This window comes from Cicer arietinum, chromosome 2, assembly GCF_000331145.2.
Source record: "Cicer arietinum cultivar CDC Frontier isolate Library 1 chromosome 2, Cicar.CDCFrontier_v2.0, whole genome shotgun sequence".
Taxonomy (NCBI): Eukaryota; Viridiplantae; Streptophyta; class Magnoliopsida; order Fabales; family Fabaceae; genus Cicer; species Cicer arietinum.
Genome location: NC_021161.2, coordinates 3,496,951 through 3,510,864, shown reverse-complemented (window position 1 = coordinate 3,510,864; position 13,914 = coordinate 3,496,951). Strand labels below are relative to the sequence as shown.

The 13,914-nt window shown below is 32.0% G+C and overlaps 3 protein-coding genes across 4 annotated transcripts; 1 reads left to right on the top strand and 2 right to left on the bottom strand.

Moving 5' to 3' along the window:
- Nucleotides 1-547: 547 nt before the first annotated feature.
- Nucleotides 548-3,322, bottom strand: LOC101500316 (glucan endo-1,3-beta-D-glucosidase-like). The gene is made up of 2 exons (XM_004514377.4): nt 1,723-3,322; nt 548-1,599 (listed from the first exon to the last, which is right to left on the bottom strand). Exons 1-2 carry the CDS (start codon nt 3,179-3,181, stop codon nt 761-763), a joined length of 2,298 nt encoding a protein of 765 aa, XP_004514434.1. The 5' UTR covers nt 3,182-3,322; the 3' UTR covers nt 548-760.
- Nucleotides 3,323-4,988: 1,666 nt separating this feature from the next.
- Nucleotides 4,989-8,614, bottom strand: LOC101499664 (glucan endo-1,3-beta-D-glucosidase-like). 2 transcript variants are annotated; one of them, XM_012719897.3, is made up of 2 exons: nt 6,448-8,605; nt 4,989-5,377 (listed from the first exon to the last, which is right to left on the bottom strand). In XM_012719897.3, the coding sequence occupies exons 1-2, from the start codon at nt 8,374-8,376 to the stop codon at nt 5,144-5,146; spliced, it is 2,163 nt and encodes a 720-aa protein (XP_012575351.1). In that variant the 5' UTR covers nt 8,377-8,605; the 3' UTR covers nt 4,989-5,143. The 2 variants fall into 2 exon arrangements, with proteins under 2 accessions (XP_012575351.1, XP_012575350.3); XM_012719896.3 differs by lacking the exon at nt 4,989-5,377 and having other exon boundaries at nt 6,055-8,614.
- Nucleotides 8,615-11,437: 2,823 nt separating this feature from the next.
- Nucleotides 11,438-13,773, top strand: LOC101499351 (glucan endo-1,3-beta-D-glucosidase-like). The gene has a single exon (XM_012719885.3). The coding sequence runs from the start codon at nt 11,590-11,592 to the stop codon at nt 13,618-13,620; it is 2,031 nt and encodes a 676-aa protein (XP_012575339.1). The 5' UTR covers nt 11,438-11,589; the 3' UTR covers nt 13,621-13,773.
- Nucleotides 13,774-13,914: the final 141 nt, after the last annotated feature.

Sequence of the window (13,914 nt, the reverse complement as noted above, 5' to 3'; positions counted from 1 at the left end):
ACTTAATTCATCAATTGGAGAAAATGATGCAATTACCTCTACTTTATTTTGAAAATCTCAAATTGTCCTTAGTTCATTTTTAATAAGTTTTTATTCATTAGTTTACATCAGTTCATTGGTTGAGTTTTTTCTCAATTTTTTTTCCTTTAGACATTGTTAGTTTTTTCATTCCATGCAACCCTCGTCTAGATTTTGATCCCGTTCTTTTTCGATTTTTCTTCATCGTTGTTTTTTGGTTGTGTTTATTTATTATTTCTTAAGAGTACTCAATTATAATGATCAAATTTTAAAATGTATTTATAAAATATTTTAAAATGTATTTACAAAATGGTCATTGTAGTTTAAAAAATCATTTTTACAAAATTGTATACAAATAAGTTAAAAATCATTTTTATAATAGTAAACAAATGGAATTTAAAAAATCATTTTTTTAAAATTTCTAAATTATTTGAAACAAAAATTATTTTTATTGAATCATCAAAAGCAATCTTAGTAGAAACATAAAACATTTCGCACACAAAACTAATATTAAACAAAAAATAAACTGTTGAATCAATCACAATTGAATTTTGTTTAATCTAATTGTAAGAGACTGAAAATTAACTGTAGTTGAACCAATCAACACTCAACTCTATACTCTAACAAATATGTTGCTTAACATTCTCTTTTCAACGGCTCAAATCATCAATATTAACATTAACACTTAGACACTGACATAAGATTGGATTAAAGACTGATTAAAATCAATTACAATCACAACTTAATGACAGTAATATCCAAACCAGCAATGTTTTCCATGACCAAATTCCTCCTCACCATCATCATCTCTACTATGAATCCACCACAAAAGATTAGTCATTGAGTTTCCATCATCAAAACCTTTCAACCCTCTCACCTTTTCCAATGCACTTTCTTTATCATAACTACCTTCCATAGCATATATAAAACCTTTCCACCCTTCACCAACACCTTTCCTATTCAAATTAACTAATGTCCATTCCACAAGCTCCTTAACATAACCAACATCTGAAAACAAAGCCTCAGTTATAGGCAACAAAGGTAAAACTTGAATACCAAGTCTACACTCTCTCCATTGAGCAGGTGCAAACCATAGTCCACTATCTCTTTTGTTAGACCATACAACACTCACCACTTTGTTCTCTTTGGAAAATTCTTCAACATAGAGTTTGTTATCACCTCCTTTTACATGCCACCACATTTGTGCTGCATGAATTTCCAATGCTGCTAATGTTGATCCAATGGATACAAGTTGAGTGTCACCATATGCCATTCCCATCAATGCTGCTGCATAATATGCATTCACAGCTTCACTAGTACTCTCTTGATTTCTTCCGTCTGCGAATTCGATTAGCCCTCCGGCCCATGAGTGAAATTTATAGAGATCGAAACATCTTAATCGCGTATAATTCGAGTTTGTTCTTCTTCCTAAGTTCATGAAATCTGCCATAAGTGAATAGGCTTGAGGTTTATACTTCCTTCCCCATGCTGGATCAATCTTTGCAAGAACTGCAATTCCATAGAGGAAGTAGCCCAAATTATAATGATGATCATTATAAACACCGAACCCGAAATCTGCACCTGATATTAGACACATTAGTTAGTCAGTTGTTTCTCATTGGCTATATAAGTGTTATGTAATTCAAAATTCTATCAATCTCTTATAATTCAATTTGATTTCCATTTTATCAAGAGAAGTAATACCTGAATCTTGAGACCCTTGTTTGGTAACAATTCCTCCCCATTTTCCATCATAGAGAAAACCATTTCCACTAAAAGTTCCATTCAACCATGGCTCAATTGTTTCCTTCAAGAATCTTCTGATAGCCGGTATGGCTTCGAGGTCATGCACTTCTTCAGCTATCAATGCCAACCTTGCTGCTCTTGCTATTATCTTACCATAAAAATAGCATGATGTTGTCCTTATTCCTAAGGAATTTAAAGCATCCACATCTTCAGAAAGTGATGAACAAATTTCTTCATAGAATTCTTCTTTGATACCTCTTGTGGAATGCCATGTAACAGAAACAGGATGAGTTTTCAATAGCCATGAGTCTCCAACAACGCCAACAAGTTCACCATCAATGCTTCTATACTTCAAATCATGAAGAACAGTTACATCACAATCACTAGAAGACAAAAGTTGAAGATGAACTGGGTGAGCAAGTATTAACAGTTCTCCCCAACCTTTCTTCTCCCATTTATATTCCACACAGAATGGTTTTGTGAACGCTGCATTGCCAGAAGTAGCGTAACAAGAACTGAATCGGTTGAGGATTGCCTCGTACTTTTGATCAGAATCAGGCAACACTACCATCCTTATTATGCCAGAATAGCCTTCTGAGGTAATCTCAGAAAGGCTATGATTGAAACTGATCGGCGAGGACGTGTATATTAGCCATGTTTGGCTATTGTTGAGTTTCAAGGTGTGTTTGGTGAGGGAGTTATTTGATGAGAATGAAAGGATGGAATGTATCGTGGTGATGGAAAGTGGTGTTCGACCGGTCGTTGATGCTGTCACGAAAGGGCTTCCTCTTACAAGGAAGAATTTAAGATTAGAAGAGGGAATGTCCAATGTGACACTGAGATCACTGAAGGAAGAGATCACATGTCTCTCATGTGAGTCTTGGTTGGTTTTATTGGAAGAAGAAATGGTGATATCAGGGTTGAAGGCTTGTGTTATGAAAGAAGAGTTGGAGGTGGAAGAAGGGTACGAGATGGAGAGAGATGAGTTTGAGGATTTGATGAGGTAAGGATGAATGTACTCAGGTGTGTCACCATTTTGTAGAACAAAGTTTTGGAAGAAAGAGTTTGTAGGGAGGGGTGTGGATAGCAGATTTGGAGAGAAGAAGTTGGAAGGGTCGGGGAGAATAGTGGAGTTTGCTTGAGGGAAAAGAAAAGGAGTATTTGGTTGCCTTGGAGGAGAAGGTAGTGGTGGTGAAGGTGGAGGAGGGGTAGGAGGAGGTGGTGGCGATGGTGGATGTGGAGGAGGAGTGAGAGGAGGAGGTGGTGGCGATGGTGGATGTGGAGGAGGAGTGAGAGGAGGTGGCGGTGTTGGTGGAGGCGGAGGAGGAGGAGGAGGTGGTGGAGGCGGAGGCGGAGGTTGAAGAACTGGTCTTGGTCTGTGTTTATTTTTGAAAGTCTTAGAGAGTTTTTTCAGCATGGTGAGTTTGGATTTATGACAAAGATGTTGTTCGGAAAACACAAAAATCACGGTAGAAAATAACAGTGGACAAGAAACCACCTATTGTAGCTTTTAAAAATCGCGGTGGGAGGACTCTAAACTCACGGTGGCGGTGGTTCACAGCTCAACTAAACACACAAAGTAGTTTGGATTTGAATGTGATAGGTTAACTTAGTTGGAGAGAAATAGAAAGGTTGGATACTGTTTTTTATATTGAAGAGAATAGTGAAGCATAACAGAAAAGTAAAGAATTTGTTATTGTAACAAGAAAGGAATTGTTTGAGGAAAATGAAAGGATCTTTATGAGCTATGCATTTCATAACAAAAACATGGAAAATATAATGAGAACAAGAAGAAATGATGTCTAAGGAAAAGATGGTATGACATGATTGTTTAGCATATTATTAGGTAGCTTGTTTGAAGAAAGATCTTTTTGTAGTTTTAAGAATGTTCTTTTCGTATTCTATCACTTGTATGAAAAAAGTTACTTTCAAATATTTATAAGCATCCTCATCTATTATTCCTTGTGTGCTTTTGAAAAGAATCTCAACATATAATCTTCTTTTTGTAAGAAAACAAATTGAAGACAAAAGCTATTATTTGAAACATAAGTTTGTGATTATTTTATACCATATAGTTAATCATACACTGCAACTTCTATGCAAACAAAAGGAAATATCACTGTAACAGATAAATTTTTTTCATTATCCAACATTGTGATTCCCAACTAATATTAGTTAATAAAAGGGGAGAGAAAAAAAGGAGATTTCCATCACTTGGCATAATGGCAAAGTTTCTGCATTACTTAACAAAATGAAAATTGCATAAAAGTCCATTTATGAAAATTTGACTCATAATGAAGTAGCCAAAGTAATGTACTGAATGTGAATATACTCCATCTGTGGAATGAATGCTAAATCAGAATAGAAAATCAAAGCTTAGGCTAAAAGAGAGTGATTTACTTGCAGAAAGCTGGCACATGCAGCAGTTATATACAAAAACATGTGTGCATCACATGAAGCTTCTAAGTGAAAATAAATCAACTCTTTAGTAAATGTCTCAAGTTTAATACATGGAGATAAGTTAAATTCTATTGAATGATTAAGAAGTGTAGTCTAACTTAGACCCTTACAAATCTGGCTTATAAGTTGACAAACTTCTCCTACTTATATAACATGTCTCCTACTTATATAACATTTTCAAACCATATCTCACTCGATGTGAGACTCTTAGCTCACCTGAGTGATCTATATCGAGTGCCTCTTGATTGTTGAACTTGCTATATGATTTCCATCATAAAAAAATTATTTATGTTTCTTTCGCTATCAAATGCACTGATATTTCCAAAAAAAAAAAAAATGATACTACATACTAAGATTGGATCATTTTGACTTAGATATAATCAATAGACATTGACACGGTTTTTCCAGTGTCAATCAATTATAACAGTTAGATCACCAAAATTATTTGACTTTAATCATATCTATTTTAAAAGTCATACAAAAGATGATTTATGATTGGTTAACAGTGTAAAATGTTTTACATTGACGGCGCATGAAAACTAATCTCGAATTTTGTATTATTTTGGAATATTCTCTTTTAAGTTTTACTAAAGGGTTTTCTGTGTAGTTTTGGTCACCACTTATTTATTATTGCTTATATATAATTGTTGTCAGTGACTTCAGACAACAGCATCCATCAACTAACGGTTACCCTTACTTTTAAAATTGAAAATGCCCAAAACCATAAAGCAAAAATAAAGGGTGATGCCCTTAAACCACAATAGTAAAGAAACAGAATGAATTGAATTCATAAGCCAACACAACACACTTTATTTACAAACAAATTATAAGAGACACATCAGTTAACTACAGAAATAAATGCAGGAACTTTTATTATAAGGTATTTCCTCTAAGATACTTAGAAATCATCCACATATACTTAATGACAGTAATGATCAAACCAGCAATATTTTCCATGACCAAACTTCTCCTCTTCATTACCTCTACTATGGATCCACCATAAAAGATTAGTCAATGAGTTTCCATCATCAAAACCATTTAACCTTCTTATATTCTTCAATCCACTTTCATTATCATAAATTCCTTGCAAAGCATATACAAAACCTTTCCATCCTTCTCCAACACCTTCCCTATTTAAAGCAGGTAATGTCCACTCCACAAGTTCCTTCACATAATCAACATCTGAAAATAAAACTTCAGAAATTGGAGACAATGGTAAGAGTTGAATTCCAAGCCTACATTCTTTCCATTCAGCAGAAATATGGTATCTTCTAAAGCATACTATTTTTTGTATCTTTTATTTTTCTCTATCTTCTACTTTTATTCTATTTTGTTTTACTAATATATACCACAAACTTTTTCACTTATTTATCCAATTAGGTACAATTATTCCGTACATTTTGTAATTTCAACTTCAATCTATCACTAATTACTTATCAATACACAAAACTCTGATTACTCATTAATTTTTTTTTTTTTTGAATTCTTTCAATTAAGTATTTTTTTTTTTGAGGCCTTTGTCATTGTTTGCTTTGTCTTGTTGTTGTATGATAAGTAATTGGATTGAAGTCGCTGATGTTAGAACAACCAAGTTTGTAAATGGAATTTTACTTTTTGGATTTTCTATCAACAATAGGTACAGCAACATAAAATAAATTTACAAGTTTACACAATAGATTTTATTAAAAATCTACAATACAATGCAAGAGTTATTAAAAATTTATTATTTTTTTTTTTTTTTTTTTAACCTCTAGTTTCCATTGTAATGAAACTTTAGTAATTCAGAATTCATTTAAGAGATAAATAAAATTTAATCAATAATTATTTCAATTAAAATTTAAATTTGTGTTCTATAGAAAGATTTATTCTTAACAGAAATTCATTAAGCAATTGAATCAGTTGTTTCTTATTTTCTTTTTAAATATATAGAAACCATTTAACATTGGAAATAATAATGAGCAAACCATGAACATTGAATTTCCATCACTCAAATCCTCCTTTTTCATCACCTCTACTATGAATCCACCATAACAGATTAGTGAATGAATTTCCATCATCAAAACCATTTAAACTTCTTATATTCTTCAAACCACTTTCATTATCATAAAGACCTTCCAAAGCATACACAAAACCTTTCCATCCTTCTTCAACACCTTCCCTATCCAAAGCAGGCAAAGTCCACTCCACAAGTTCCTTCACATAACCAAAATCAGAAAACAAAACTTCAGAAATTGGAACCAATGGTAAAAGCTGAATCCCTAACCTACACTCTCTCCAAGCAGAAGGTGCAAACCATAATCCACTATCTCTCTTATTAGACCATAGAACACCAACCACTTTGTTCTCTTTTGCAAATTCTTCATCATAAACATTATCACCACCTTTTACATGCCACCACATGTGAGCTGCACGAGTTTCCAATGATGTAAGTGTTGATCCAACTGCAACAAGATGAGTGTCACCATAAGCCAAACCCATCAATGCTGCTGAATAATATGCGTTCACAGCTTCACTAGTACTCTCTTGATTTCTTCCATCTCCGAATTCGGTTAGCCCTCCAGCCCATGAATGCAATTTAAAAAGATCGAAACACCGAAGACGCGTGTAATTCGAGTTCGAGTTCCTACTCAAGGTCATAAAATCTGCCATCAATGAATAGGCTTGAGGCTTATACTTCCTACCCCAAATTGGATCAATCTTAGCAAGCACTGCAATTCCATATAGAAAGTATCCTAAATGATAATGATGATCATTATAAATTCCAAATCCAAAATCGGCACCAGTATCATTAGAACCTTGTTTGGTTATAATACCTCCCCATTTTCCATCATAGAGAAATCCATTTCCATTAAAAGTTCCATTCAACCAAGGCTCAATCGTTTCCTTCAAATACTTTCTAACTTTTGGAATCACATCGACGAAACAAACCTCTTCGGCTATCAATGCCAACCTTGCAGCCCTTGCAATCAACTTACCATAAAAGTAAGAACTTGTTGTTGTTATTGCAGATGAATTCAAACCCTCAACATCTTTCAAAAGAGCCGAAACAATTTCGTCGCGCGATTCTTCTTTCACACCCTTGCTTGAATGCCAAGTTACAGAAACAGGATCAGTTTTCAAAATCCATGAATCACCAACAACACCAACAAGATCACCATCAATGCTTTTATACTTAAAATCATTCAAAAAAGTAACATCGTTTTCACTATTAGACAAAAGCTTAACATGAAGAGGGTGTGCCAACAACAACAAATCACCAGAACCTTTCTTCTCAAACTTATACTCAACACAAAATGGTGTTGTAAAAACAGCATCACCACACAAAGGGTAACAAGAACTGAACCTGTCAAGAACATTCTCATGCTTCAAATCAGAATCAGGCAACAAAGCAATCCGAATCACACCACAGAATGCATCAGAAACAATCTCAGAAACAGTACAATACAAATTGATAGGTGAAGAAGCATACAAAATCCAAATTTGACCATTGTTAAACTGAAAGGTATGCTTTGTAAGAGAATCATTGGAAGAAAAAGAGAGAATTGCATGGATTGTTGTGATGGAAAGAGGTGTTGATTGTGTGACAGAAAAAGTCAAAAAGGGACTTCCTTTAACAAGAAAAAACCTCAAATTTGATGAAGGAATATCCAATGTAACACTGAGATCATTGAAAGAAGTGATTTTGTGATTCAAATTGGAAAAAGGTTCGATTTTTTCAGATGTTGAAATGGTTAGATCAGGGTTGAAAACTTGGTATGTGAAAGAAGAGTTTAAAAAACGAGATGGGTATGAAAGAGAAAGTGATGAGTTTGATGATTTGATGAGGTAAGGGTGAATGTATTCAGGTTGGTCACCATTTTTTAGAACAAAGTTTTGGAAGAATGAGTTTGTGGGGAGGGGTGTGGATAGCAAATTTGGGGAAAAGAAATTGGAGGGGTTAGGGAGAACAGTTGAATTAGCATGTGGGAATAGAAAAGGTTTGATCTTTTTGGTTTGATGATTCATTGTTGAAGATGGTGATTGCAATTGTGGTATTAATTTTGGTGTTGATTGAGTTTCAGTTTCATAGATTAAATAGGGTTTTGATTTTGAGGGTTTTTTGAAGGTTTTTATGAATGTTGTGCTGAATTTACGTCTGAGTTTTTTCAACATTAGTGAATTTGAGTTTGTTAACTAAAATGTTGGGTTTGTTGACAGGTGTCACACAAGATGACAAAATGTTGGATTATGCAAATTTATGGTCAATTTTATGTTAATGTGTTTATGGATTAGAATGTGGTGGGGTTTGGATTGTTTGATTTTTTGGGTGAGGTTTGATGAACGATTTTACAATGATGAGGAAATGAATTGGAGAGTAGTTCAATAGCTAACAGGTTAAAAAAGGTTGAAAATATGAATTGTAGGAATTTTTTTAAAGAAATTTACTTACAGATTTTGACTGAGAGATGAGTTTTAAATATTGAATATAAGTTTTAAATATGAATTGTATGATTTTCTATATTGAATATAAGTTTAATTTTTTGTGTATTTTTAAAGTGAGTATAAATTGTTGAAGATAAAAAGAAAGAGATAAAGAGATCAAAACGTGGAATCTATTAATTTTGAAATTTAAATATTACATTGATTATTGGTTTGATAATATGATGTCGTACGATTCATATTATCGACTATAACTACTAAAATAAGACTTGTTGTTTGATGAATTAGGTGATGAAAATTTATAATACAAGACTAAAGGAGAAAAAAGAAAAAAAATATTATTCTATCTATAAAATAGTTATTGGGTTGGAGGAAAAGAGGAATAAATGAGGACTTAGGGATGATTATTATATTTTGGGTTGGGGACCAGGGTTGAATTTGATGAATGAGGTTTTGAGGGTGGGGTTGTGGTGTAAGAGTAAAGAAGATTAAATTCAATGGTTTGATTGAAGTTGAAGGAAGGAGGTGTGTGAACGTGTGTGTGTGAAGAAAATAATCTACGTTAATTTTTTGGATATGAAAGTGCAAGGAAGCAAGGGATGACATGATGATGAGTAGTTAGAATTTTATGAGATGTGACTTGTCTAATAAGTGAGAACATGAGAAAACAAAATCTATGGAATTCTTAGAAGTTAAGGAATGATAAGATCTAAGGTAAGGGAATGAGTTTTATTTATTTTTTGATATAATTGGGAATTGGGTTTTAGGACACGGTTTGAGATACTAGGACTCTAATATAAAAAATAACAGTGCTAATTTGCATATAAAACGAAAAAACATAAAAATAAAGAATTTGGACCAATAAATAATTGAGGAGTGAGTACTGAGTAGTTATAATTTTTACGTTTTAAATATTATTATCCTTTTCTCTTTGATAAATATCTCTTTGTCTATTGTTTCTCTATTTTTAAAAATGTTTTTAATTTAATTTTAATTATTATTTTTTAATTGTATTTTTAATTATTATTATATACATGAATTCTAAATAAAAGATAAAAAGAATCAATATTATATTAATATTATTAGTAATTGTTCTTTTTAATTCATCCACATCAATCACTGAATAAACTTTATGTCTCCTATTAGTTTTAAAATATTGATTATATTTTGTATCTATAAACAGAAATAACTTAGTAAAATCTCTTTTTTAATTATTTTATTTTTATTTTATATAAAAAACCGACTTTCATTACGTTTCCTAAGTGATTTAAAAAATAGGGACATTACACGTTTACACTATTTCTCAACGTGTCTAATTCTATAGGCATTTTGACCAATATTCAAAAAAATCTCTTTACATGTTAGAGTTAATTTTTCAAGTGATTCAATTTTGTCTTTTAAGGAAGTAACTCAATTTTATTGGAGACAATATGACACCAGATTTTCTACATTTGGTTTTTACGGTGCAACTGATTGCAGCTCGGTAGATTAAAAAAGAAAAACTTTATTTTTTTTTAATTTAATTGTTTAAAACATCTACGTTATAAAATCGATTATAGATGATTCAATTTTGGATAATGATCGTAGATAGTTAAATTAAAAAGAAAAAATATATCTCTACATTAAAGTAAGAGATATACTCTCTATCTATAAATTCCGCCCATAATTTATGCTAATACATCTCTTAATTGAAAAATATATCTCTATTAGTTGACTAGCTCTAAAATTAATGATATAGAGAATCACATTTTATTGTGTAGCTGATTGTATATTGATTATTATTTCTTCCGTCTTAAAATAATTGTCACATTTAATTATTTAATACAAATTAAAAAAATATGATAAATGAAAAAAGAGAGAAAAGAATTATTTTACCAAATTATTATTATAAACCATTAGTTGATTCCAATTATCATAAATATAACGTGAAGAGATAATAAATTGAAAGTGATACATATAATATTAATTAGATAATATAATTGATTAAAAAAATTAAAATTGTATTGAAAATAAAAAATAACAACTATTTTAAAACAAATTTTTATTACAAATACGATAATTATTAATTACAAAACGGTATAAAACTTTAATCATCAACAACTGATAAGCACCCTTATACAGTGTCTCACAAATGTTGATAACAGTAGAAGGATACTTATATAAAATAAACTTTCAAAATTATGACATTAAAATTAATGTGGATGATTTTTCTTCTTCATAGTCTTCATATTGAGTTGGAAATTTTCTCATATGTTGGGATAGCGAATTATGGTATTTTGTTTCCATTGAGAAAACCTTAGTTTAGTTTCTTGTAGGCATGGTCACATTAATTACGTAACTTAATTGCACAAAATTCCTTTTATCCTAAACTTGAGTTAATCATTCAATTCTCTTTACTCCCACACTTCCTTCATGTTCCATAGATTACTCCTAATTATCTTATTCAATTTTTCCATCAACAAATTCCCTCCACAACTTGTTCTAATATATAGCCACCTCAGCAACAATCCATTAAAACATCAAGCAAAATCAATATCAAACTTCACAACTGAATATAAGTGGTTAATAAATTTCAGTTAATGACGAAATATTTAAAGAAATTCGAATTCAAAACTTAATTGAAACATTTTTTTAATTAATTTTTACTTATCTTTACGTCGAAATTTAGATTATTATAGTCTCATTTTCTTAAAAATTAGAGAATTTTAAAAATAAAAAAACACAATTTTATTCAATTAAAAACGATATACCCCATGACTAATATGAACTCTTCAAAGTAGAAACTTACAAACTTCTTTGTTTTTCGTGATGTTACACAATAACCTAACTGTGACAAAAATAAGAGAAAACTATAAAACTCAATGCATGATGCATAACAAACTACCACAACAATCACAATTGAAACCTTCACATCCATAATCATAAACACCCTTCTTATCAGCTGCAATGCCTAACAACAATAAGAACAAACCTTTTCTATTCCCACAGATTCAATCCACTGTCCTCCCTGACCCCTCCAACTTCTTCTCCCCAAATCTGCTATCCACACCCCTCCCTACCAACTCTTTTTTCCAAAACTTTGTGCTAAAAAATGGTGACCAACCTGAATACATTCACCCTTACCTCATCAAATCCTCAAACTCATCACTTTCTGTTTCATACCCTTTTCATCATTTTAACTCTTCTTTCATATACCAAGTTTTCAATGCTGATCTCACCATAACTTCTTCAGAACAAAAAACCAATCAACATTCCAATGAAAAACACATAATATCATCCTATAGTGATCTTAGTGTCACCTTAGATATCCCTTCTTCAAATCTCAGTTTCTTCCTTGTTAGAGGAAGTCCCTTTTTGACTTTTTCTGTCACAAAACCAACACCTCTTTCCTTTTCCACCATTCATGCAATTCTTTCCTTCTCTTCAAATGATAACCTTACCAAGTTCACCTTTCACCTTAACAATGATCAAACATGGATTTTATACGCTTCCTTGCCGATCAAGTTAAGTCATGAACTTTCTGAGATCACTTCTGAGGCCTTTTCTGGCATAATCCGGATCGCTTTGTTACCAAACTCCGATTCGAAAAACGAAGATTTTCTTGACAAGTTTAGTTCTTGTTACCCTTTATCAGGTGATGCTGTGTTCAAAGAACCATTTAGTGTTGAATATAAATTTGAGAAAAAAGGTTCAAGTGATAACTTAGATTTACTACTATTAGCACATCCTCTTCATCTTCACCTTTTGTCTAAGAATGATAGTAAAGTTACAATTTTGAATGATTTCAAGTATAAAAGCATTGATGGTGAACTTGTTGGTGTTGTTGGTGATTCATGGCTTTTGAAAACTGATCCTGTTTCTGTTACTTGGCACTCAAGCAAAGGTGTGAAAGAAGAATTGCGCGACGAAATCATTTCGTCTCTTTTGAAAGATGTTGAGAGTCTAAAGTCAACTCCAATAACAACAAGTTCTTCTTATTTCTATGGAAAATTGATAGCAAGGGCTGCAAGGTTAGCATTGATAGCTGAAGAAGTGAATCATCTTGATGCAATTCCAATTGTGAAGAACTATTTGAAAGAATCCATTGAGCCTTGGCTTGATGGAACTTTCAATGGAAATGGTTTTCTCTATGATAAAAAATGGGGAGGGATTGTCACTAAACAAGGGTCTAATGATTCCGGTGCTGATTTTGGATTTGGAATATATAATGATCATCATTATCATTTAGGATACTTTCTCTATGGAATTGCAGTGCTTGCTAAGATTGATTCATCTTGGAGTAAAAAGTATAAGTCTCAAGCCTATTCACTATTAGAAGATTTTATGAACTCGAATGCAAGTTCAAACTCGAATTACACGCGTTTGAGGTGTTTCGATCTTTATAAGTTGCATTCTTGGGCTGGAGGTTTAACTGAATTTGCAGATGGAAGGAATCAAGAGAGTACTAGTGAAGCTGTGAATGCATACTATTCGGCAGCGTTGATCGGTTCGGCGTATGATGATACTAATCTTGTTGATATTGGATCAACACTTTTAGCATTGGAAATTGATGCTGCTAAAATGTGGTGGCATGTTAAAAAGGAAGGAAATTTGTATGAAGAAGATTTTACAAAAGAGAATAGGATGATGGGAGTTTTGTGGTCTAATAAGAGAGATAGTGGATTATGGTTTGCACCTTCTGCTTGGAGAGAGTGTAGGTTAGGGATTCAGCTTTTACCATTGGTTCCAATTTCTGAAGTTTTGTTTTCTGATTTTGGTTATGTGAAGGAACTTGTGGAGTGGACTTTGCCTGCTTTGGATAGGGAAGGTGTTGAAGAAGGATGGAAAGGTTTTGTGTATGCTTTGGAAGGTCTTTATGATAATGAAAGTGGTTTGAAGAATATAAGAAGTTTAAATGGTTTTGATGATGGAAATTCATTCACTAATCTGTTATGGTGGATTCATAGTAGAGGTGATGAAAAAGGAGGATTTGAGTGATGGAAATTCAATGTTCATGGTTTGCTCATTATTATTTCCAATGTTAAATGGTTTCTATATATTTAAAAAGAAAATAAGAAACAACTGATTCAATTGCTTAATGAATTTCTGTTAAGAATAAATCTTTCTATAGAACACAAATTTAAATTTTAATTGAAATAATTATTGATTAAATTTTATTTATCTCTTAAATGAATTCTGAATTACTAAAGTTTCATTACAATGGAAACTAGAGGTTAAAAAAAAAAAAAAAAAAAGAAAAAAATTTTTAATAACTCTTGATTTGTTTTGAAG